Source organism: Giraffa tippelskirchi, chromosome 9 (assembly GCF_054371585.1).
Source record: "Giraffa tippelskirchi isolate mGirTip1 chromosome 9, T2T-mGirTip1v1.2.pri, whole genome shotgun sequence".
NCBI lineage: Eukaryota > Metazoa > Chordata > Mammalia > Artiodactyla > Giraffidae > Giraffa > Giraffa tippelskirchi.
In genome coordinates, this window is record NC_137283.1 from 72,313,753 (window position 1) to 72,340,504 (window position 26,752).

Below are 26,752 nucleotides of genomic sequence, written 5' to 3' on the forward strand. Positions count from 1 at the left end.
CTTTTAAATCATTCTAAATTGCTCATCTAAGGTCCACATGCTCTCCCACAGCCCCTCCCCCTCTCACAGCTTCCTGGCCCTCGCCAGTGGCCCATGGACAGCAGTGACATAGGTTCATTCAACCTCACTTATCCATCCCCTCCCTGGCTGTGGCCACGTGGTCCAGAGGTCACAACCTCCCAACAGAAGAGGCCACTCAACCCACAGAGAGCTGTACTCGTGAGAAATGAAGTTTTACTATGTTAAGCCATGAAAATGTGAAAGTTGCTTGGCTCATTTTTTTCTGGCAAACATACACTTTTAACTTAATAAGGATACTAAGGCTGAACCCTGAGTAGATCTCTAAAATTCAATTGTCTGTTTTCACAGATAACAAGGAGCCCACAGAGTTTAGTGTTTTAGAGACACATGCTTCAGAGGATGAGGTAAGGATGTTTGGAGAAGAATGGTCTAAATAAGAGGAGGGGACTTCCCCTAAACTATGCGTCATAGTTGTCTCAAAACTTTTGTCACTGAATAAAAATCCTGTCTTTGCATATCCTCTATACTGTTTGAGGTACCAGGTCAATTGCCTTGTTTATGGAAAAAATGGTGGGAAGAAATATTATACAGATTAAGGTCTTATGAAGGCTCACTTTTCCAATTAAATGCAGAAAGAAATCAGAGATATCTTTCTCAAGTGAAACCACCACCCTCTAAAAATCTTATTCACTGCCTCACAGGAATTTTCAAATGTTCTATTTTGTTGTTGCTCAGTCGCTCAGTCGTGTCTGACTCTTTGCGACCCCATGGACTGCAGCACACCAGGCCTCCCTGTCCTTCACCATCTCCCAAAGCTTGCTCAAACTCATGTCCATTGAGGAAGTGATGCCATCCAACCATCTCATCCTCTGTCGTCCCCTTCTCCTCCTGCCTTCAATCTATAGACAGACTTATAATTTAATATTCTGGTGATATTGTCAAACCCCAAATAGATGTACAATTTGGACAGTCTCAAAAATTGATTTAAATATTCAATTTTGTTCATAAATCATAGGCTTACCTAATTAAATGACTTCATATATAGCATTTGGCTTCCTTAAATTTTCAGGCAGTTAAAAACTATTTAATTCACCAAATGTCTTAGTTTGATTTTCAACTAAAACTATTAAGTGGATGCTGCCCAAAGCTGCCCAGATGCCCCATTCATTGTGGGCACATGTAGGGGATGCTCTTAGCTGGCAACCCTCCTTTTGAATTGTCCTCTGCTAACCAGAGCCATGGAAAAGGCAGTGGCACCCCACTCCAGTACTCTTGCCTGGAAAATCCCATGGACAGAGGAGCCTGGTGGGCTGCAGTCCATGGGGTCGCGAAGAGTCGGACATGACTGAGCGACTTCACTTTCACTTTTCACTTTCATGCATTGGAGAAGGAAATGGCAACCCACTCCAGTGTTCTTGCCTGGAGAATCCCAGGGACAAGGGAGCCTGGTGGGCTGCCCTCTATGGGGTCGCACAGAGTCGGACACAACTGAAGCGACTTAGCAGCAGCAGCAGCAACCAGAGCCTGCTCTCCCTCGGCCAGGTCCCACAGCCTGAGCGGCATGAGTCTGGGGATCATTCAATGCAAGAATACTGTAACTGTTGTCACGCCTCCAAGGGGCTGACGGAGTCTTATTGGTCCTGCACTGCAGTCCAGCTTCTCTCTCTCTGCTTTCCTTCCTATCCAGATGTCAATCCCAAAAGGACTGTCTAATAAACTTCTTGCACAAGAATCCCCATCTCAGAGTCTATTCCTAGGGAGTCTGACTGACAGCAAATCTAAATGACTCTCTAACCACAAAGATGGGAAACAAGTCAAACAAAGGTGTTCAGAGTTTTCCCATCACATCATGTGTCCCAGGCTGTCCCTCATGGTAAGGATGTGAAGCAAATCATGTCACTCTCTATTCTGTGTCCCCAAATGCATTCAAGTCAAATAAACAGGAGCATGCTGAGAAAGAAGACAGAACACAAACTAAGAGAGGTATGTGGAAGAGGAGGAGGACAATGTCTTTTGATAGCACAGTGCTCATTTATGGAGACTTCAAATAAGGTTTGCATATGTGCACACACATACACATGCACACGTGCGCGCACACACACACACATACATATACTGTTGTTGTGTTAGTCACTCGGTTGAACTGTAGCCCATGAGGCTCCTCAGTTCAGTTCAGTCGCTCAGCCGTGTCCGACTCTTTGAGACTCCATGGACTGCAGCACACCAGGCCTGCCTGTCCATCACCAACTCCTGGAGCTTACTCAATATCGTCCATTGAGTCGGTGATGCCATCCAACAATCTCATCCTCTGTCATCCCCTTCTCCTCCCACATTCAACCTTTCCAAGCATCAGGGTCTTTTCCAATGAGTCAGTTCTTCACATCAGGTGTCCAGAGTATTGGACTTTCAGCTTCAGCATCAGTCCTTCCAATGAATATTCAGGACTGATTTCCCTTAGGATGGACTGGTTGGATCTCCCTGTGGTTCAAGGGACTCTCAAGAGTTTTCTCCAAATCACAGTTCAAAAGCATCAATTCTTTGGCACTCAGCTTTCTTTACAGTCCAACTCTCACACACATATATGACTACTGGAAAAACCATAGCTTTAACTAGATGGACCTTAGTTGGCAAAGTAATGTCTTTGCTTTTTAATATGCTGTTAGGTTGGTCATAACTATTCTTCCAAGGAACAAGTGTCTTTTAATTTCATGACTACAGTCACCATCTGCAGTGATTTTGGAGGCCCCCAAAATAAAATCTCTCACTGCTTCCATTGTTTCTCCATGCATTCACCATAAAGTGGTGTGAACAGATGCCATGATCTTCGTTTTCTGAATGTTGCTATTTAAACCAACTTTTCACATCAGGTGTCCAGAGTATTGGACTTTCAGCTTCAGCATCAGTCCTTCCAATGAATATTCAGGACTGATTTCCCTTAGGATGGACTGGTTGGATCTCCCTGTGGTTCAAGGGACTCTCAAGAGTTTTCTCACTTTCTCACTCTCCTCTGTCACTTTCATCAAGAAGCTCTTTATTTGTTCACATTCTGCCATAAGTGTGGTGTCATCTGCATATCTGAAGTTACTGATATTTCTCCCAGAAATCTTGATTCCAGCTTGTGCTTCATCCAGTCCAGCATTTCTCATGATGTACTCTGCATATAAGTTAAATAAGCATGGTGACAATATACAGCCTTGACATACTCCTTTCCCAATTTGGAACCAGTCTGTTGTTCCATGTTCAGTTTTAGCTGTTGTTTATTGACCTGCATGCAGATTTCTCAGGAGGCAGGGTAGGTGGTCTGGTATTCCCATCAGTTTGTTGTGATCCATACAGTCAAAGGCTTTGACATAGCCAATAAAGCAGAAATAGATGGTTTTCTGGAACTCTCCTGCTTTTTCGATGAGCCAATGGATGTTGGCAATTTGATCTCTGGTTCCTCTGCCTTTTCTAAATCCAGCTTGAACATCTGGAAATTCACAGGTCATGTACTGTTGAAGCCTGGCTTGGAGAATTTTGAGCATTACTTTGCTAGCGTGTGAGATATGTGCAATTGTGTGGTAGTTTGAGCATTCTTTGGCATTGCTTTCCTTAAGGATTGGAGTGAAAACTGACCTTTTCCAGTCCTGTGGCCACTGCTGAGTTTTCCAAATTTGCTGGCATATTGAGTGCAGCACTTTCACAGCATCATCTTTTAGGATTTGAAATAGCTCAACTGGAATTCCATCACCTCCACTAGTTTTGTTCGTAGTGATGCTTCCTAAGGCCCACTTGACTTCACCTTCCAGGATGTCTGGCTCTAGGTGAGTGATCACACCATCCTGATTACCTGGGTCGTGAAGATCTTTTTTGTACAGTTCCTCTGTATATTCTTGCCACCTCTTCTTAATATCTTCTGCTTCTGTTAGGTACATACCATTTCTGTCCTTTATTGTGCCCATCTTTACATGAAATGTTCCCTTGGTATCTCTAGTTTTCTTGGAGAGATCTCTAGTTTTTTCCCATTCTATTATTTTCCTCTACTTCTTTGCACTGATCACTGAGGAAGGCTTTCTTATCTCTCCATGCTATTCTTTGGAACTCGACATTCAAACAGGTTTATCTTTCCTTCTCTCCTTTGCCTTTCAGTTCGCTTCTTTTCACGGGTATTTGTCCATGTAATTCTCCAGACAAGAATACTGGAGTGGGTACAGTCGTTTTCTTCTCCAGAAGATCTTCCTGACCCAGGGATGGAACCCTGTCTCCTGCATTGCAGGCAGACTGTCTGAGCCACCAGGGAAGCCCATACACACACATACACACACACACACATATGTGTATATATATATATATATATATATATATATATATATATATATATATATATATGCTGAGTTTACCAAACAGTTTTTTGGGTTTTCTGTAAGATGTTACAGAAAAATCCAAACAAATGTCTTGGCTAGCCCAATATGTACTCATTACTGAATTGAAAATATCCTCTCAGAATGTGAAAACTAAAGATGCAGACTTGAGAATAGCTGGTATCTCCAGTGCAGAAAGAAGCAGAACTAGAAAGTCCTAATCATGGCTTTCTTTAGGCTGGAAGAAATAGAATCCTACTCAAATAGATCAAGATCACACAGTCAAGAGTTCAGACAGCCTCACTGTTACTCTGCCCAGAGGTTAGGACCAAAGTCGCTTCACTTGGCAGCCAGAAGGCCTCTCTCAGCAGCCACGCCTTTTATCTGAAAGTATCCCCACCACTGATTCCTCTTGCACATCACCTGATGTGGCTTCCTTGGGCTACTTCTGCAAATCTACAATCCTGCTGTCTACCTCAAATATTTCAGAATTTATTCCTCACCCTCAAATCTCAAACTCCCATCATTCTCAGAAGATGACTCCAAACCTACTTCCCAGAAAAACAGAAACCATCAGACATAAGGTTCCTCATCTTCCAAGTCACAAACTTACACCTTCCTTTATTCAAGCCATCTTGTTTGCTATATTCTTTCCATCAACATTTTTGTTTTTGGCAAGTTGTTATTAATTGGGGGATAATTACTTTACAATATTGTGATGGCATGTGACATACATCAACATGAATTCACCATGAGCATACATGTACCTCCTCCCTCCTGAACCTGCCCCTTACCTCTCTCCCTCCCCACCCCATCCCTCTAACTTGTCACAGAGCACTGGTGGCTTCCTTTCCTCATACATCAAACTCCCACGTGCTATCTATTTTACATATGCTAATGTATATGTTTCAATGCTATTCTCTCAAGTGATCCATCCTCTCCTTCCCCCACTGTGTGGAGAAGTCTGTCCTTTATGTCTGTGTGTCCTTTCCTGCCCTGTACATAGGATCATCAGTATCATCTTTCTAGATGCCATATATATGCATTAATATATGATATTTGTCTTTCTCTTCCTGACTTACTTTACTCTGTATAGTAGGCTCTAGGTTCATCCACCTCATTAGGACTGACTCAGATGCTTTCCATTTTTATAGCTGAATAATATTCCATTGTGTATATGTACCACAACTTCCTTTTCCATTCATCTGCCAATGGACATATATTTTATTCAAAGACTATTTAAAGGAGGCCCACATTGGACCTGCCTCCCGTACCCCCCTGGTATACCTTATGTCCCTCTTCCCAAACTTCTGGAAAGATTTGTCCATGCTAATTAATGTATTTATCAGCTATATGTGTGTATTTTATGAAGTCACAGTGGTATTTCACTGTATTGTCTGTCTCAGCTGAATTCCTTTTCTATTAATTCAGGTATAATTTATATACAGTGAGATGCATAATTCTTAAGTGTACAGTTTGATTGGTCTTGAGAAGTGCATACACACATATAATAAACACCCTTATCAAAATACAGAACATTTTTATCCCTCCATAAAATTGCCTCCTATCCCCTTCCTGTCAACCCCTCAGCTGTGCTATCAGAGCTGAATGTCAGTCTAGTTTCTAACACATGAATTAGGTTTGTGTGTTCTAGAGCTTCATGTAAATGGAAATTTATGATCTGCATGATTTGTGTCTGGCTTTTTTCATTCTGCATGATGCTTCCGAGATTCATATGTGTGTTCATGTACCAATGAACTCCTGTTCATTGCTGGATACTATTTCATTGGATGAATATACCACAGGTTTTTAGTTCACTCTTTTGCTGATGTACATCTAGGCTATTTCCAGTTTAGAGCTATTATGAAGAAGGCTGATCTAAACATTCTTGTTAAAGAATTTTTGTGAAGAAATGTTTTCATTTCTTTTCTATAACCTCTATGAATGGTATAAATAATTGCTAGGTCATAGTATAAAAGCATGTTTAACTTCTACAGCAATTACCAAAGAGTTTTCTAAGGTGGTTGCACCATACTATGCTTCCACAGACAGTAATTGAGAATTCTGGTTCCTCATGACCTTCCTCAGCATTGCATGCTGCCAGTCTCCTTCATTTTAGGCATCCTAGTAAGAGTGCCTTATCCTCCTTGAAATTCTCTCTTCCCTTTTGTTTGGTGTAACAAGATATCTACAAAGTTTTATCCTTTGTTTCTCTACAATGCCTTTGCAAGGTTACTGTTGCTTTTCTGCTTTGAAAGGTAAAGTTTCTTTAAGGCTAATTCCTAGGTTTTCTCCTGCTCTGGATCTAATCACTCATCTTCATCTGTAACATCTCTGGCACCTGTGCAGTGATGACTCACTGGGAGTTTACATTTCCAACCATCTTTCTTCTAAGGTCCAAACCTCCAGCCTGCAGAAGCAAAATGACCAAGACAAGATATAGGATCTCCCTTTCTGGTGGTACAAGTCAGAAGTTAACCCATTTTCAAGCTAGTAAAAGGAAAAAAAAATGTGGCTTTGGCATACCAAATCTCTCTCTAATTCTAACATTTTGGCATTTCCATGAAGCCCTTGCTTCTAACATCTCTCACCTAGAGTCCTGCAACAGCCTCTCCAAGTCTTTACACACACCTGTGCTCCATTCAATAATTTCTAGATATTGGAGCCAGACAGATCTTCTTAAATAGTAATAGGCTTATGTCATATCTCTCCTCAAAGTCTTTTGGCTCTTCAGATGAAGATAAACCTCTATTACATGACCTGGAAGACCTCACGTTGTCAGGCTTCTAATCTCCAAGACCCTCTCAAGCCATCTTTCTACTCTTTCATGACACTGGTTTCCTTCCACTTTTTCAGATTCACCCCTCCCTCTTCCTCCTGAAACCCTCTGATTCCCTCACCTACTGAGTAACTCCCTGTGTTTTTGCCTCACTAACTCCTCCTCATCCTCAGACCTTAGTTCAGTCTCACTGTCACTTCCACTCTTAGCCAGCCTGATCTCAATCAGAATTCCTGGCTTATATTATCAAAGGATCATGTATTGTCCTGTGTTGCATTTATCAGAGATATTTTGAGTTAAGTGAAATATATCTCCCCCTCTAAAGGGCATGGACTCTGGATAATTCTATTAATCTCAGTACAATTCCTGGCATATCATAAATGCTCAATCCATTTCTGTTCCAAGAAAAAAATGAACGGGTGTCACTCACTCTCCTGACTCCCTGATTGTTTCTTATTTTCATTTTGAAAGAGAATCTTACTAGTTCTAGGTTGGTCAATGAATCATCTGAACTGGGATCATATCTTTTATCTTTAGTCCAATCACTATGGCCAGGGTGGGCATATATGTAAACAAGACTGCTTTTTCCAGAATGCTCATTGAGGCAAAATTCACAGGATAGATTGTGCTTACAAAAATACTGTATAGCACAAGGGGGAAAAAACAAGGAACAACTGCTTGTAGGACATATATTAAGATAACCTTAAAGTGCATTCCAATATACATTAGGTGCAGACAAATACTGTTTGATTCCACTTACATGAAATACCTAGAATCGTCTAATTCATAGTCAGAAAGAACATTGGGAGGTGCCAGGGGCTGGGGTTCAGGGGGTGGGGAACAGAAATGGGGATTTACTGTTTAACACAGACAGAATTTCAGTTTAGGAAAGTGAACATTTTGAGAGATGGATGATGGTGAGAGTTGTACACAATGTTAATGTTCTTAGTGCCACTGAACTGTACAGGAAATATGGTTAAAATAGTATGTTTTATATTATATGACTTTTACCATGATAAAATTAAATTTAAAAATAAATAAATGAAATTATATAATGCAAAAAAGTAAGTGAGGAATGTCTAGATCATGCCAATTCTCTAAATGAGATAAAATTAAACTCCTTAAAAAGACTTTGTAGAAAGAATACGTTTTCAGGTGTGTGGGTGTGAGGTGTATAAGTACAGATGGATTTATGAGTGGGAGCATTCACAGATCTATATATATAGGATACCACCCCCTTCCCTAACCTACAGATTCTTTCTTTGGGTCACTGACCAATAGTCTGCATGTGTGTGTTCAGTTGCTCAGTCGTGTCTGACTCTTTGCAAGCCCCCGGGTTGTAGCCCACCAGGCTTCTCTGCCCATGGAATTTTCCAGGCAAGAATACTGGAGCAGGTTGCCATTTCTTTCTCCAGGGGATCTTTCCGACCCAGGGATTGAACTTGTACCCCTTGAGTGTCCTGCATGGGCAGGCAGATTCTTCACCACTAGCACCACTTGGGAAGCCTGATCAATAGTCTAACTGAAACCAAACCTCCAGATGAGAGAGAAGCAAGGAAAGTTCTCACAATGAACAAAGACCAACTGGTTTTTCCTACTGAAAAAACAAAACATGATTTTAATCTGTATATAATTCAAATGCATGGTAATAAAAGCTCTTTGGAATCATGAATAAATTACTGCATACTGAAAACATTGTCTCTTTCAAGATGTATTAAAAATTAAAAATAAAATGATCACAGTTAATAATGATTAATGCAACTTAAATATAATTGCAACAAATACCATTGAAAATGAAATCTTTAAATAAAGTATTTCTTGATCCCTGTAAATGACCTACTTATTATGAGTAATATTAAACATAACCAAATTGAAAATCATCAAAATAATTAAGAGGTTTCCTTGGAGTTTTCTATAATAGGATACAACCGTATAGAGCAGACAAACCAAACCAAATTTGAAAAAAAAATAATCATTTGAATTTGATGGTAATTAAAATGAAACCATGGGGAGAGAGTGTGACAGTGGGAAAAACACTGGACCAGGGGAAAGAAAACCCCAAGTCTTATACCTAACTCTCCAGCGAATTACTCATGAAAGCTGAAACAGCCTCTGAGCTTCAGTTTTCTCGTCTTAAAAGTGGAGCTGGAACAAATATTCAGTGGCTAAAATGTGTTATCTTGATTGCAACTCTCATCAGTTGATGGCCTGGAATACTCCATGCAGAAGGGTTTTAAGGCATCTGACATTTATCAGCAATACTGTTCTAGCTTCAGGAAGTTGCCTGTGTATTCTGAATATTTGCCAGACCCGGACAAGGCAGCCCCTAAGCTCCCATCCACATTTCAACTCGTCTAACTGTGTTGTGTCAAAAACAAGTGCCTTTGTGTCCTCAGCATGCAGACTGTGCAGCTCAGCTCACCCAGCACTTACTGAGGCCCCACTGTATATTGGCCACAGGCTAGGCAATGGAAATATGAACATGAGTAAGAGAAGATACTTGTCTTCAAGGAGTTTAAGTTTGGAAGAGGATGGGTAAACAAGATGTGGTTCATATATATAATGGAATACTACTCAGTCATAAAAAGAAGGAAATAAAGCCATTTTCAGCAACGCAGATGGACCTAGAGATTATCATTCTAAGTGAAGTAAACCAGAAAGAGAAAGACAAATATTAAATGATAGCACTTACATGTGGAATCTAAAAATTAATCCAAATGAAATTATTTAAGAAACAGAAATAGACCCACAGACATAGAAAACAAAATTATGGTTACCAAAGAGCAAAGGAGGGGAGAGATAAATTAGGAGATTGCGATTACCATATACACACTACTATTAATGTATATATATATATATATATATATATATATATATATATATATAAAATTGATCATCAACAATGACTACTGTATAGCACAAGGGGCTATAGTCAATATTTTATAATAACCTATAAGGGAAAAGAATCTGAAAAAGAATACATATATGTGTGTGTGCATAAATGAATCACTTTGCTCTACATCTGAAATCAACACATTATAAATCAACTATATTTCAAATTAAAGTAAAATTTAGAAGATGACTTAACCAGAGAGCAATTTTTAATTAAAAATATAATATTTTACAAAAGTACAATACTTTACAGTCAAAAGCATCTGATCTAATTCTAAGTATCAAACCAGAGAATCCATATTATGCTTTAAACGCTCACTGAAGTTACTAATGTTTGAATTCAAAGGAAATGTTTCCATTAAGCTTGTCTGTCTAGAGGATTACTTTTTAAAATGTATTGTTTACATCCTCCGACACTGGCATTCAAACACTGTCAGAATGCTGTCCTTCACAAAGCCATGAATGATAAATTAAGAGTACAACATATCATCTGAAAATTTTACTTCAATTTCACCTGGTAATATCTAACAACCAATATGTTCTTCTCATAAATTCTGGCCAACATGGTTCTCTCAATAGGCAAAACACACAGCTCATTTTTTTTTTTTTGCTTTCAGAATATGCTGATAGAATTCTCCTGGTTAGAATAAACTTCCCACTCCAGCCACCTACTCATACCCTATGAATCTATCCAGCAGCCTTAGATGACTCCTCCACCCCACATCCTCCGGATGTGCTCATTCATTCATGCACACAGTTTAGAAATCCAGGTACCTATCACATGGCAAGCTCTGTGCTTATGTGACAGACATAGATGAGAACGACCTTGCTCTCAGGGCTGATGCTGACAGTGTACACAGCCAGACGATCAAACCTGAAGGATCTGACAACACAGTGAGTAAGGGGTTGCAGTGGTGATCTACCCACGCAGACAAGACTCATACAAGTGTTTGTCAGGCTTATGCAGAAAATCAAGAAATGGATGAAGGGTAACACTCAGTTTGAAGCGCCCTTGGGGCATCCAGGTGGAGACAATTTAGCAAGTGGTAAGGTATGTGAATTCAGGATTTGGTAGATAATTTCCGTGTAGTAATACAGACTTGAGATCATTAACACATAAGTGTGACTGAGTTCATGACCAGTAACCACACAGAAGAAGGCAAATCAGAAGGAAATGGAATTACGGAAGGAAGGGCAAGAGGGAGCGTCCAAAAGTCCTCCAGCTTTTATAACCACCACTCATTTTGCACAATTTGTCTTGCTACCTAATTAGCCTTTTCCAAAGTACATATGTCATGTTTTCTAAGATGTGCACTACCTTACCATATCTGACTCCAACGGCCAGGACCATGTTTTTCTTTTCTAATATTAAAAAAAAATCATCTATTGAAGTATAGCTGATTTACAATGTTGTGTTAATTCCTACTGTACAGAAATGTGATTCAGTTATACATATATGCACATTATTTTTCATACTATTTTCCATTATTGTTTATCACAGGGTGTTGAATGTAGTTCCCTGTTCTCTATAGTAGGACCTTGTTGTTTATCCATTTGGACTCTGACTTTTTTAAATTGCACCTGTGCCTCCAGGAATCTTCCACTTTGCTGCTTTCTAGAAGGCAGGACTGGAAAGTCACCTGACTGATTATCTATCATACAGTGACTATTATAGCTCAGACCTTTGAAGCTCCAAATACCATGAAATCCCTTTCTAATACTTATGTCTGGAACAATATTCAGATAGTACAATCTTTTTAAGACAGGTATCAAGATTTTACTTCAGGCTGCTATATATTAGGTCACTATTTTTGGTGTAGGGAACAGAGAATCTGTACATTGAAGTATTCAGCCTAATCATTTTATCTCTCCCAATCACATTTTATGATGATTGTCATCATTATCATGAAGAATATCAAAACAGAATCTCTATAATTTTTACTCTTACCAAAATTTTAATATCTAAAGTATATTAGCCAGCTGATACCTACAGTCCTATATTTCAGATAACAGGATGTAAAATATATCATGTTTTTCTGAAGGAAGAAAAGGGCTAGGAAAGAAGGCTTAAGCTTCAATATATTACAAGACAGAGATAGCTAAGGCAGATAAATCTGCTAAGCTGGGTGAAAAATAAAAAGAAAGACATTGAGTTACTTTACTTTTGTTTTCATCTCTTTCTACTAAGACACTAACTAATCTTTCTGACCTAGATAGAACTTCTGAATGTGGATGCGTGTGAGTGTGAGCGTTAGTCGCTTAGTCATGTCCCTTTTTGTGCGACCCCAAAGGAATCCTGGCAGGCTCCTCTGCCCATGGAATTCTCAGGCAAGAATACTGGAGTGGGTTGCCATGCCCTTCTCCAGGGGATCTTCCCAACCCAGTGGTTAAACCCAGGTCTCCTGCATTGCAGGCAGATTCTTTACTGTCTGAACTACCTGGGATACCACTCCATATTTACAGAGACTTGATACATTGATTTATGCATTCCTTAGATATTTCATATACCATCTATTTTTTCTAAAATATGAACCATAAATTGAAAACAGAACAAAGAGCTCCTTCTTGTGTGTTAAGAGCTACGCTTAAACAAGAAAAATGTGTCCCATGACACTTGTACATTCATCACTTACAAGTTTAAAATGACTCGATATGTTTGAGATTAAGAACACTGCTCAAATATCGATCAAGAATGCGTCGAGTACAGGAACGTAAGTTGGAACTAATTTAATAGACTACATAAAGTTTAGCAAATGCAGACAGAAAACTCCATCAATAACCACGACTACACTAGTCCCCATTTGTGAATATGCAGATCATGAATCAAGGTCTATGAAAAGAAGCTAAGCTGGTACAAGCTTACAAGACAGCACAGATACCTTAATTGGTTTTCAGTTCACATCTATTCTCTATCTGAATATAATGGCATCTCCCAGAGGATAATTGGGCTTCCCTAGTGGCCCACCTGGTAAAGAATCTGCCTGCAGTGAGGGAGACCTGGGTTCGATCCCTGGGTTGGAAAGATCCCCTGGAGAAGGGAAAGGCTACCCACTCCAGTACCCTGGCCTGGAGAATTCCATGGACTGTATAGTCCATGGGGTCGCAAAAACTTGGACACAACTGAGTGCTGCTGTACAAAAATAGAGGGTAATTACCTGGCATAATGATGGAAAATACAGAAAATATGGTACTAAAAATATGGAAATCATCAGCAAAGTATTATATTTTATATTACATAAGCGTATATGTTTGGTTCACTATGGTTCTTTAATATCTAATTAAGCATTTGCTTTCAAATTTCATGAAATTACTTTCTATAAAATTATCTTGTTTTACTATATACAATACAGAGGAATTATCAGAACTTCTTCCTAAAATCTAGCTAAATATCTTCTCTAAACCATAGGCCGCTCCTTTGCAAGTCCCAAAGAAAAATCTTCATAGAGAGAGTCCTGCATATAGTTGGATTCCTAGTTACTGTTATTTGAAAAGTGTTTTGAACTTTTAAATTCACCTTTGCCATTAAAGGTAGCATTTCACCGAGAATTCATAAAAGATAATATTTGATTCTCAGCAAGTGCGTTTCCATTTACCAAACAATGATTTTCAAGATTCTATGTCTACACCTTGCTGTGTTACTTATTGATAATTACTAACTTCTATATTTTATGACAGTTAATTACTTGACTTTCTGAAGTTCTAGATGAATAATTTGGTTCAGGGAAAGCAAAATCTATAAAGAGGGAGATAATTTAAGTTATCATTCAGATTGAAATTCAAAATTGAAAGAGGTACTAGCTCTAATTATAGGATGAAATTGGCATCAACAGATAATATCCTGAGCAAACCAACATATATAACCACTTTCCTTTTTAATATTTTATTTTATAGTTAAATAAATGTTCATGTGTATGAAAAGTTTTCACAAGTTAGCAACAGATTACAGAATATCTAAAGCTAATTCTGCAGACCTAAATAGACATTTCTCCAAAGAAGACATATAAATGTCCAATAGGCACGTGGAAAGATGCTCAGAATCACTAATTATCAGAGAAATGCAAATCAAGGCTACAATGAGGTTATCTCCTAGCACTGGTCAGAATGTGCATCATTAAAATGTCTAAAAATGATAAATGCTGGAGAAGATGTGGAGAAAATGGAACCCTCCTACACGGTTGGTGGCAATGTAAATTGGTGTAGCCACTCTAGAGAACAGTATAGAGATTTCTCAAAAAACTAAAAATAGAATTACCATCTGAGCCAGCAACCCCACTCCTGGGCACATATCTAGTGTGTGTGTGCTCAGCCGTTCAGTCGTGTCCAGCTCTTTGTGACCCATGGACTGTAGCCTGCCAAGGTTTTATGTCTGTGGGATTTTCCCGGCACGAATACTGGAGTGGGTCATCATTTCCTTCTTCAGGGGATCTCCCCACCCAGGGATTGAATCTGCTTCTCCTGAACTGCAAGATGATTCTTTACCACTGAGCCACAAGAGAAGCCCCACAAATACCCAGAGAAAACCATAATTTGAAAAGATATATGCATCTGAATATTCACTGCAGCATTATTCACAATACCCAGAAAACAGAAGCAACCTAAATGTCCATCAACAGAGGAACGGATAAAGAAGTGTGGTACATATATACAGTGGAATATTACTTAGCCATAACGAAGAATGAGATAATGCCATTTGCAGCAACATGGATGGGCTTAGAGTTTATCAGACAAAGTTAAGTAAATCACGAAGAGAAAGAGAAATACCATATGGTATCACTCATATGTGAAATCTGAAATCCAACACAAATGAACATATCTACAAGATGCAGACACACTCACAGACACAGCGAACAGATTTGTGGTTGCCATGGGTCAGGGGGGCGGGAGAGGGATGGATTGGGAGTCTGGGATTAGCATATGCAAACTACTATATATAGGATTATATACAGTATGGATGGACAATAAGGTCCTACTGTACAGCAAAGGGAACTATACAATATCCTATAATTAACCATAATGGAAAAGAATAAAAAAATATATATATATATAAATAACGTTGCTGTTACTGATATATATAAATATATCATTTTGCTCTACAACAAAAACTAACACAACATTGTACTTCACCAAAACAAATTTTTAAAAGTTAATGTCAATTCTGCAATATATTCCCCTGTAATCATCCACAGAACACTTACTTAGATCATAATAAATGTACATACGCCTGATGTAAAAGTGTAAGAAAATAAATACAGAAAACCCAAGACATCCACCACAGAATCTTAAAAAGTTCTTCAACACATACCATATTTAAATCTATTCTGTACCCAACATTTAACTGATATGAAACAGGAACTTCTGCTTAGCAAGTATATTGCCCCATATTCTGCTAATTTACAGTGAATAATTAATTAAATCTGGTGACACTAAAATCATCAGTCTGTTTCTCCAATTTTTTTCTAGCAAAAGATGGTGGAATGACCCTAAGCTAATTTCTCCTCTCATTTTTGAATTAGGGTTGCCTTTTAGTCATTTCAAACTTTATCATTTTGTCCACATTGCTTTTCCTGCAAAGACATTTATGAGCTATTTAATGAGAAAGAAAGAAGAATGGAATGAAGGCAAAAATAACCTCAGGTCAAACCCTGGACTCATTTTACCTTCAATCTCTTTGCCAAATTCGCACCCTGGAGGCTGCAGCCCTGGTCACACCACTCAGCTAGCACAATACGATGGATGGATTCTTCCACAAGGACCCATCTCAGCAGGACCTTTAGTAGCTGCAGCCATCACAGGAAAAGACACTCCTGGGAATCTTCTGTAGTTTTACAGAGTGAAGTTAATAATGCCACCTTTCTTGGTACAGCAGTTGGAAGTTTAAGGGTGCCTGTATCATCATGTTAAAGCCTTGTAAGTTAGAAGGGTAGACATTAGCAATTCGACTTTACACAGGCAGAAATCAGGGCACAGATGAGTTAACTTATCGATGTTTACATCTGTAGAATATGACAATGTTAAGAGCTGAATGTAGTCCACTGCCTTGTCTCACTCTCTGATGCTCACCTTCCTTTCTGGCCATGGCAGTTTTTAAGTGGTAGGAACTAGTCGACATCCGGCTAAAGCAAAAATTTTCTCTTTACTCTACCCAACAGCCCAATGCCTGACCCAACCCTTACACCAGACAAGACGGTCTTATTGGTGAGTTTATTATCACATGATATCTTGTTAGAAATAAGCTACCTAACACATAAAATTTATAACAATAGTAGAGAGAAGAGAGAATCTCACGGTGGAAAAGTGCAAAAGGATTAGAGAATTCTGTGAGCAAATGAGCCAGATCAGAGAACCCAGATGCACATGAGGTTGGCCAGATCCAGAGCCTGGAGCATGACTGGAGTCCTCAGAAAAGGTTGGAAAATGCCACTGTTTACATGACATCTTTTTGCTCGTTTTAGGTTTATTTTCTGGATCCAGGATCAAATGTCATAAGGCAAGGGTTTGGAAGGAACCAAGTTAGTTCTGGGAATTTCACTAACAGAAACTAGTAATAATAGAATACTCACAGGATAGCCCTTTCAGGAGATGAGCGTGGGGCAGAGTAAAATATGTAAGGTATGCAGCCAAATGACCAAATGTTAAGTTCCTTCCCCAACAGAAGAGGGAAACTAACCCTGATACCCATAGCTTGATGCAGTTTTGAAAAGACTTTTAAGAACACTAAAGATTTGGAGTCCATGTATGTGGGTTCTGTGTTCTATTACTTTCATTGTTATATGCCTCAGGCCAACTTAATTCAACTCCCAGGACAAGTTCTAAAATATCCAGCTCCTATCATAGGACAACTTGCAGAAAGCTGCTTAAAAATATAAAACAGTCCATAAAGATAAATGAAATGCAATACAACGGGCTTTACAATCCATGGTACAGTAATCTCATCAGCATATTACAGATGTTGGAGGGCAATAATATTATTGAAGACATTGCTATTCGATATCTTTGCAGGAAGCTGACTCTTTCTGCACAGGTTGAACTCAAACCTTTCTTCTCATCTAACCAGTTGAGCAGGCAACACTCCCAAGATGCTGTGTTTCTATTCAAGTCAGCAGGGGCACCTGCAGACCACACTGGTTTCCACATTCTATTGCAGATTTAAGAATCTATTTACTTTAGCAGTGGTGCCTCTCACTTCTGGTTAAGAGAGAATACTCAGAGGTAAAGGAGAGGCAAGACAGGTTGGCAAAAATGTGAACTAAGTGTTATCTTTCTTACCCTCTTTTCTCTTTGATAATGTTTCACTTTCATTTTATTAGGCTTCTCTTTTCTGAATTTTATCCAGGAGCATTTTGGGACCTAGTACTAGGTATGTATATTTACTAAGATAAGTTTTTGTTGAACCAGAAAACTACAATAATTTAGGGACAACCTTTCCTAAATTTAACCCTATCCAATTAGGGGTGTGAGGGAGACTAGACTCTGGGTGAAAGGGTACATTTTATTCCCCAGACTTTTCTACTTAACACAGCACCTTGGGCCAGGCAGACACCTGCTCGTGCTTTAGCAGCATTCTCAAATTAATATTTATTTTTCCCCTATGCATCCCTGCCTCAGGAACATGAGAAAGCATTCTGGGGTATAATATACGAAAATCTATACAAATGTCCATGAAAACCTGATGTCTGTCTTCTTGGGGACTCTGTTCTCACTGCACTCCAGATGCCCTCTGCCACCATTCCTTCATTTCCCAGTTGCCAATTGAGACTGCTGGATGAATTTTGAGTCACAATATTATAATTGGTTGGAGGAGGAAAAGGAGGAAAAAAAGCTGAAGGTACAAGGGTTCTACCCACCCCCTCCTTTGTCTCTCCTCTCACAAAGGAAGTAAGCATTATGGAGGTTTGAAGAGTTAGTGGGTGCGAGGTTCCCTGTTAAGAGAGATGGAGAAGTCCAAAGTCAATATCCTTTATAAATCAATTCACACCATGAATTGCAGGATTCGTAAGAAAGACAGAACCTCCTAGAATCCCAACTGAATTTTCTTGCCCACATTTATACACTCTAAGTGGCAGAACTAAAACCTGAACCCCCAAATGCTCAGATCCAACTTTAATGGACTTTCCATTATGCTTTTTATAACCTTCAAATTGGAGATAATTCCCTTGCCCTCACTCCACTGGGAGACCCTATTAAGAGTGTGGGTGAAACTCCTGGTTCTCCTATAATCAGAAGCTCATCCTCTGAATCAGCCTAACCTTCTGCCAAACTCCCTCTCTGACACTGAAGGATGAACAGACACCAATTTAAAGAAGAGGTGGATGAAATACAGGCTTCTTCTTCTTGGCAGAAGGGCAGGGTGGCATGTGGGGACTGTGCTTGGACATAGCATAAAAGGTCTGGACCCATTTGGGCTATGTTTTGTGAGGCAGTTCAAAGTACCACAGGAACCCTCTAAGGGCAGGATGAGGGTCTGTGGATGACATGACCCAACTTACCTTCTACACAAGCTCTTTGGGAGAATCCAAATACACACATATTGAACTTGAACACAGTTCAACTCTTTGGCATTTGCTTCAATAACCACTTAGGATAATGGCCAATGTGAGGTAAATGCTCAATAAATGTTAATAGTTCTATTAAATATTCTGACACAATTCTCAGTTCCCTGCCTCCAACCATCGCTTTCACTTTCTGCTTCTATATATTTTTTTCTCTTGTCTTGCTACTCTGTAGCTCTTTTTTCTATGAAGCTTTTATAAAAAGGGAATAAGATTTTAGATCTAATGAGATCTTCTTTGATTTAGGTCCCAGGATAACACAGTTTTCAACCCATGTAATATATTGGCTCTTGGTATCTGGCGACAGTTACCTCAAGGAGTATTCATTGAGGAAGTTAGGTTCCAAAAAACTTCTAGAACACATAGTTACACCCACACCAACACACCTTGAAACCCTAAGATTAAGAAAGACCTTCTATTTTCAAGGAAATAAACCAAATCATTAGAAATTATTTGCAGGAGTCAACTATATCTAGTAATTACTAAATGGCAATGGTGTCTAAAACTAGTGCACCTTGCCAACAAAATGAATTATTTTTATGACAAAGTATTTATAAATTTCAAAGAATTTCTTTTCTGACATCTTAAGGTGAAATTAGCTTAATTATTCTTTTCTATTTATAAAAATTTAAAGACATTATCAAGACCAAATTCAAGCAGCAATATAAAATCAAGGCTGATGAGACCATATGAATATATTGTAATTGATATTATATAACATTTCTTTGGCATATTCACCCATCAGTTTTCTCTCTTCTCTCTGCTGACATCTGATTTTACAAATTGTGAACAGCAAGTACACATGGTAGGTAGGGAGCCCAAGGGGATGACTCTACAGTAATGACTAAAATGAACTTTAAGTCTAAATGTTCTTTTACCAGGAGTTTAGCTTTGTAGGACCTGTTGTGAGAGCAATTTCTTAGATATGTGCTATGATGACCACACATAATCACAAAAACTTATCTCTGATTTAACAGTTATTTCAAAACCTTGTGAAAAGCCTCCTGCTTTTTTCCAATCTATCTTTATGCAAAGTTTAGAAAGGGCCATGACTGTGTGTCATTAAGTTCCCACATAGGTGTGTCATCTGAATACCCCCTAAGGATCCTGTTTCTAAGACATAAAGTGCCCTCTAGAAAAAAAGTACAGCTCTGTTCCACTAAGGATAACAGGGCAGACTTACATCGCAGCAAACTGGGATTCCAAAGCATGCCCAATCTGCCAGGGCAAGGAAGGCCAATACATTAGGCTGATTGACAGAATTAGTGCCCAGGCCCCGGGGTTACAGAAGCTGTGGTGTGACAGCATCACATCCTGTCATGTTTTGTGAATCTTTGCAATGAAGGAGCGCTGTGTGCGGGAGAGCAGTCGCGGGCACAGCAGCGGGAACGATGCTTTCCACGTGAGCAGTTGGACAGCATCTTTCATTTTTATTTGTCCACAGAAGCCGGTAGGATCTGATCACTACCAGGATGCACCCTCCCCACTAGAATCCCTCACTCTCTGCCAACCCTGAGACAGCCAATGAAGAGGCGTGACGCCCACCCGCGTGCCCTGCACCTCCCTTCCAGGTCGGGCCCGTCAGGCAGCCTCCCATGTTTTCCACCGGCGGCTGGAGGCCTCCGTCCACCTGGTGTGTGCAGTCAACACCAAAAGAAATGGGAGCCAAACTGTGCGTCCTGACCGCAGAAGAGATGCCTGGGACAGGTGGCAGGGGCGGCGGCCGGGGAGGACAGACGGACTGACAACCAGACAGACAGACAGCAGCACCAGCAGACACCATGCATTACTTCCAGTCTCAGAAGAGGGGAAGCCTGCAGCGCCAGGGACGGTCCACCAGGGACAGGCAGCAGATTAACCAGGTTCTGCCTCCCTCAAGCCTGGAGGCTTAAAGTCTTTGTTGTTTTTTTTTTTTTGGATAAGAAGGGACAGGGAATTTAGAAACCTGCTGCTCTTCATAGAACCAGACAAACTCTGGCCTTCCGAGCTAATGGCTCCCCTCGGAGTCTACCATAAAAGGGCAGGGATGGCTGATTTCTCCCTGTGAGCTGTGATCGGCCCCAACATCTGTCCTCAACGCCCCCTCCCCCATACGGGCTGCAGTCGTGCTGGTGGAGACCCGGCAGGTCAGGGACACAGCTCCCTCCAGCTGTCTCCTGCCAGCCTCTGCTGCACCCAGGCAGAAGGAGGAAACCTCCCCTCCTGTGGCAGCATCTTCTCTTTTGGAGGCCGGCCTGGGGGTGGGCGGGGGAGAGGCCCCCGGCAGCCCTGAGCTCCGGTGGGTATCACCCTTTTGCCATCCCTCCTTCTCTCACTAACTCCAGATGCAACAGGCTCCCTTTTGGCTTTTCACACAAATCTGCCACCCCCGGACACACTTCTGGCCTTAACTTGGGGCTCCAAGGAGCTTGTCTCCATCAGGGCTCTGAAGCCCCTCACTGCCAAGTTGAAAACTTTGCCAGATACTGGGAGAACCCTCTAGGGGAAGTCCCCTCAAGTCCACTCATCAGGTGCAGGAAGGCCAGCACCCCGAGAGCGGGTTGGCCTGAGACTAAGGCAGGTGGCAGGACAGGGTCACCCATGCCTACATCGCCAGCCACCAGTCCGTCCCCTCCCCAAACCCAGCTAAAAGGGGCACTGGATAGAGATCCCCTTGCAGAGTTGATGGGATTTAAAGAAGGGCAGATGTGTGCAAAGATTCAGTCCTCTATTGTAAGACTTGAACCAGGAAGAAGCAGGCCCTGGCACTCCCTTGGAAACCAGTAAGGAGGAACCTGTATTTTATTCAGGCCAGGGTGCCCATCAGCTTCTTCCATTGTTAAAAACTTTGCATTGCCAATGGCATTATATGTGGGGAAGAAAATGTCTTCACACGGGTCTTCTGTGTAGCAGACCCTGAATCAAAGGTTAAATAGAAGCTGGGGAGGCAGGTTACCAAAGATGGCAACTGCCTAAAAAAAAAAAAAAAAAACACCCAACCTCGGGCTGCGAGATGAATGAGTAGCAAAATGAACACTCAAAATAAGCATCTTTCTTGCATCAATGCTGGCACCCTTGGCTGGGGTAACCCCAACCTGCTCAACAACTCCAAGACAAGAAGAGCTATTCTGGCAGCTCTTCCCCACCTCGCCTTCCTGCCTGTTCAGCCCCTGCCCCTCCTCTGCTCCGGCTCCTGGGCCCCTTCCTTCCACTCGGGCGGCATCTGCTCTTCTGAGCTTCCGCACATTCCACCCCCGGGTGGCCCCCGCGCAACCAGTCCTCTCCTGCACCTCGGTCCCCAGCCATCGGCTCCCCGGGTTCCTCGGCTCAGGGCTCAGAGCTCAGCACATCCTCGCCTGACACCTGTCCCGCGCCCCCCACCCGCCTCCTTGCCCCGGCCTCTCGGTCCCCGGGCCCCCAGGCAGGCGCCTCCGCCCGCACCCAGCACCCGGCCCGCCCCGCCCCCACCCCCAGCCGGGAGGACCGGGCGGCAGCGGGGAACGGCCCGCGGGAGGGAGGCTCGGCGGGCCCGGCCGGCTGGCTTACTTGAGCATGGCTTCTTCCTTCTCCTCTTCCTCCTTCTGCCGGTCCATCACCGCCAGGATGATGTTCCTCTCCTCCTCGGTCAGGTGGCTCAGGTCGGGCAGCTCGGGCATCGGGGGAGGCACGGTGGGCGGGCGGGGACCCCGGGGCCCCACGGCCGAGGACATCTTCGCGGCCTGGCCCGCCCTCCTCGATGGCCTGGGTTCAGCGAGAGCGCACCTTCGGATCCACGCCCGGCGGCGGCCCCGTCCCTGCTAGGCTCACCGCGGCGCCCTCCCGGCGGCGGCGGGACCCGGCAGCGCGCGAGCCCGGGCTGTCATGGTCCTCCGCCAGCACCCAGCCCCGGAGGCGGCCGCCTTTGTTTTGGTGGCCCTGGCGAGGTGCGGGCGCCCGGCCGCCTCCCGCAGCCCAGCCTTCCCGGGCGGGGGCGGGAGCGCACGGGGCCGAGGATGTTCGGGGCTCGGAGAGGATGCTCCGGCTCGACCGCCTCCGTGCGTCCGCGGTGCGGGAGGAGAGTTTGGGTGGCACTTAGGCGGAGTCTCCGCGGCTCGGCTCCGGTGATGCTGCTGAGCTCGCAGACACCGCCGCCAGCCGCTCGGCCCCGAGCCGCTCCGCCCACGGCGCCCACCCGCCCACTCCCGGGCCCCGGCCCGCGCGCCCCCTACCCCCGCCCCTGGCCAGCGTGAGCACCGCCGCGCTCCAGCCCAGGTACCTCGGCCCGTGACTCATCCTGCCTCTCCCGCTCCCCCGTCTCTGCCATCCTGGCCAGCCCTGTGTCTCCACAGTTTGCCTTAATCGTCATCATCCCCGCTCCCCATGTTTTTCGTGGATCATTAGTATTATCAGAACACCCATGGTGTTCTGAATAGGACGGAACAGCCTCGGCATGCATTTCCTCCCTTCCACCGTATCTTTCACATGTACTGGCCAAGTGTTCATAGCCACAACGATGTGGTTTTTAAAGATAATTTAGATACACCCCCCCACACACACACACACAACAGCCTGGGTTTTCTGGGTCTTCCAGTCTTCCTTGACCCACCCTCTGCGGTCTTGCTGTGCAACGTATCTGAAATCCCCCTCCAGAGGCACCACACCACGGCAAATCTTTAATTTGTCGTTTTGAGCTCTGGATAGTCCATCTTATCACATAACTGCACTTCTCTGCTGTTGGCAAATGGATTATCTACTCTAATTCCTCTAATGATGCTCGCTATCATCATGCATTCACTTCTTAGCCTCTGTAGGTACTTCTCAAGAAATACGGATCCCAGATAAGAAAACCACTCCACCACAGCCTACTGTGAGAAGCTTCTGCTCAATGCTTGGCCCAGTGATTAGCATTAAGGATGAGCTCCCCTTGCTGATAAAGGCAAAAATAGACAATCCTTTCAAAACTGTTGATGTTATTGGCTTTCGATACCTGAGACTGAATTTTGTCAATACATTTATTTAAAAAAATTAATATTGAGAAGAGTTCAAATTAAACAACAATTTCTCTTAGCAATGGTGTTGGGAAAATTTGATACGTTTCTCTCCTGTCCAATTCTTTTTATAGTTCTGAAAGGGATCTAGTTTGTTGGGTTTTTTTTTTTAATTTTCCCTCCAAGCCTAACTTTTTTAATAAAGAAGATAAGGATGATGACATTTATAAGTGCTTAAAAACCCTAAAATATTCAAGTTTAAAAATTTTAGGAGTTTAATCAGTTGATGAATGAATGAAGGGTGGTGGTGTTTCTATCTGGACACATCCGTTTGAATAATCTCAGTAACCGAAGTTTCACTGCCCCTTAATTTTATCCCTATGTCTACATTTCCCTTCTACCCGAAAATCTCTCAGTTCCTTGAGATGCCCATCATATCACCTTCAATTTTCTCCACAGTAAACCTTCTCAGTCTCTCCAACCAACAATCTTGTATCATCATTTCAAAATCTGGTCATTTTTGTCACTTGTCTTGGGACATTCTGGTGGGTTTTCACTTGCCTTCCTGAATAGTGAAATCAAGAACACACAGGAAGAACCAAGAACAGTGCCTGATGCTTGCTCTGTAATCATTGTTTTTATTTGCACCACTTAACATTTGGCCTGGCTTTTTGGTAGCCATGTTGGTTATGAGGATGTCACTGAAATAAACACATAGTCCTAAAATTTTCACTCCTTTTTTTTAACTGCTATTGCCTAGCCAGATTTCCCCTTTCCTCTAATTAAGCAATTGATGAAAACACTCTAATCAGCATCTTTTCTTCATTTAAAAAAATTAGCCTTATTTCCCTTAGACCAGCATATGTTCAGGAGGGAAAACTATATGAGTTTGAATTCTGACTCTATCAATAATTTCATGATCTTGGCAAATCCATCATCCTCTTTGGATCTCTGTTTCTTCCCCTTGAAAGAGGAGTAAAGATATTCACCTCAAAATAGAAGAGGGATGTTAAATGAGAAGGCATTTTTGGAGCATCTAGCTGTGTGCCTAATACTTTCTAGTCCCCTTTTTTTCTTTCTTCTTGCAAGGGATGTTTTAGGCCATCTCTCGATGATTGATGTTCAAAGGGGAGGAGAAATGTAGGTGACACATTCATTCTGTCTGATGCCTGCATCTCTGCTGGTCAATGTGAAGATACAACAAGGACCATGTCCTCACAAGGCGGAAAATCAAGTTTTTAAAATTCTTCTAAGATGTCAATAAAGGAATGAGAAACCCTCAGTAGACATTAGAACTAGTTAAATGAAGTTCTTGAAGGTAGGGGCCTAATGAACAATTAACAGTGTTGTTTTCATCTGAGAGGGCTGCTGTAACAAAATACCGCAGGCTGGGTGGCTTAAACAACAGAAATTTATTTTCTCACAGTTCTGGAGGCTAGAAATCCACAATCAAGGTGTTGGCAGGATTGATTTTTCCTGAGGCCTCTCTCCTTGGCCACCTTCTCGCTGTGTCCTCATATGGCCTGATCTCTGAGCATGCCCATCCCTGCTATCTCTCCTCTGCTTGTAAGGACACTGTTCCTGTTGGGTTAGGCTCCCCCACCCTTACGACCTTATTTAACCTTAATCACCTCTTCAAAGAAGAAGGCAATGGCAACCCACTCCAGTGTTGTTGCCTGGAGAATCCCAGGGACGGGGGAGCCTGGTGGGCTGCCGTCTATGGGGTCGCACAGAGTCGGACACGACTGATGCGACTTAGCAGCAGCAGCAGCACCTCTTCAAAGGTCTTACCTCCAAATACAGTCACATTCTAACCTGCTCAGGATTAGGGCTTCGACTGTGACTTTCAGGGTGTGGGGCACACAGTTCCACTAGTCCATTACTAGTGGTTTCCATTTATTAGAATTACTTTGGGAAATGGTAATTGATGTGTATTATCTAAATGATTTAGTGATAAGAAGTCTGGTCTCAATCATCTTTATGTTTACAACTCCTTGCCTGCTCTTTGATAAGTGAGTGTGAAATCAGCAGGTGAATAAAAGAAAAAAGGAGAGAATGAATTGACCAGTGAATTAGTAGATGCCATGGTACACCCATCGATGTGTCCCCTTTTGTCAGGGATCTCATCTGTTATCAAGGGGCTCAAATCCAAGAGAAGTACATTTCTTTACATTTACATTTGCCTCCAGAAAATCAGACTTATACGCACTTGTGTAAGTGAATAAATGCCCAAAGTAGATGTGCCAGACTGTGTGGCACAGATGATTAGTTCTTGAAGATACTGTACAAAAAATATCCAATAAACACAGAAAAAATATGCACAATACCTCCTCCTTAGAGGTTTTCTCTGGTGGCTCAGCTGGTAAAGAACCCGCCTGCGATGTAGGATACCTGTGTTCCATCCCAGGGTTGGGAAGATCCCCTGGAGAAGGGAAAGGCTACCCACTCCAGTATTCTGGCCTGGAGAATTCCATGGACTGTATAGTCCATAGGGTCACAAAGAGTCGGACACAACTGAGAGACTTTTACTTCCTCCTTAGAAACTCATGAGGTAGCTTAACAAATAAAAGGTGCTAAGAAGCAAGTTATTCACCACAATAACAAAATTTGTTTTGGTTGATTTGGCCTGGCATTTCCCAACTGTATTTGGACAGTAATGAAACTATCCATTTCCCTAAGGGACAAAGCATGCTTTGGACAAGTACTAGGAAAAATCTCATCTTATGAGCTTGGCACCCAGAGATGTTGACTAGAGAAACCATGAAACATCTCCTGAGATATGCCTTGCCCAGCCAATGAAATATACAGGAAAATGTCTTAAGTCTTTATTCATAAGATATGTATCAAATGTCTGTCAGGTCAACACTAACCCTATGCTCAGGACTTAAGTCAGAAGAGATGGCTGAGACCAAGCTCCTCTCAGGTAAAATTCTAAGCTCTCTTTTCCACTGATGTCCTCAAATCATCATTTCTTAAAAGATGTCTAAAATTCAACATCACTGGTAATTACTAGTTTAACTTAGTAGCTAAGACTATAATTTCCAGGTGGAAAAATCATTGAAATGAGGTCAGGTTCAAATCCTTACTATACCATTTGACAGATGTAATGGGTTTAAAACTGTTTTTCCCCAAAGTTCAGGTCTACTCAGAACCTCAAAATACGACTGTATTTGGAAGTGGATCTTTACAGATGATATTAGATGAAATAGATCATATTGTAATAGG

General features: G+C 41.9%; 1 protein-coding gene across 1 annotated transcript in view; it reads right to left on the reverse strand.

Annotated features, from left to right (window-relative positions):
- RIMS1 (regulating synaptic membrane exocytosis 1) overlaps positions 1–22,897 on the reverse strand; it is a 599,905-nt gene extending 577,008 nt beyond the window's left edge. The window contains exons 1-2 of the mRNA XM_081526161.1: positions 22,816–22,897; positions 22,107–22,301 (exon numbers count right to left, since the gene is read on the reverse strand). Of these exons, the coding sequence (XP_081382287.1) occupies positions 22,107–22,301; positions 22,816–22,832 (212 nt within the window). The 5' untranslated portion in view covers positions 22,833–22,897. The remainder of the gene's footprint in view (positions 1–22,106; positions 22,302–22,815) is intronic.
- Positions 22,898–26,752: the final 3,855 nt, after the last annotated feature.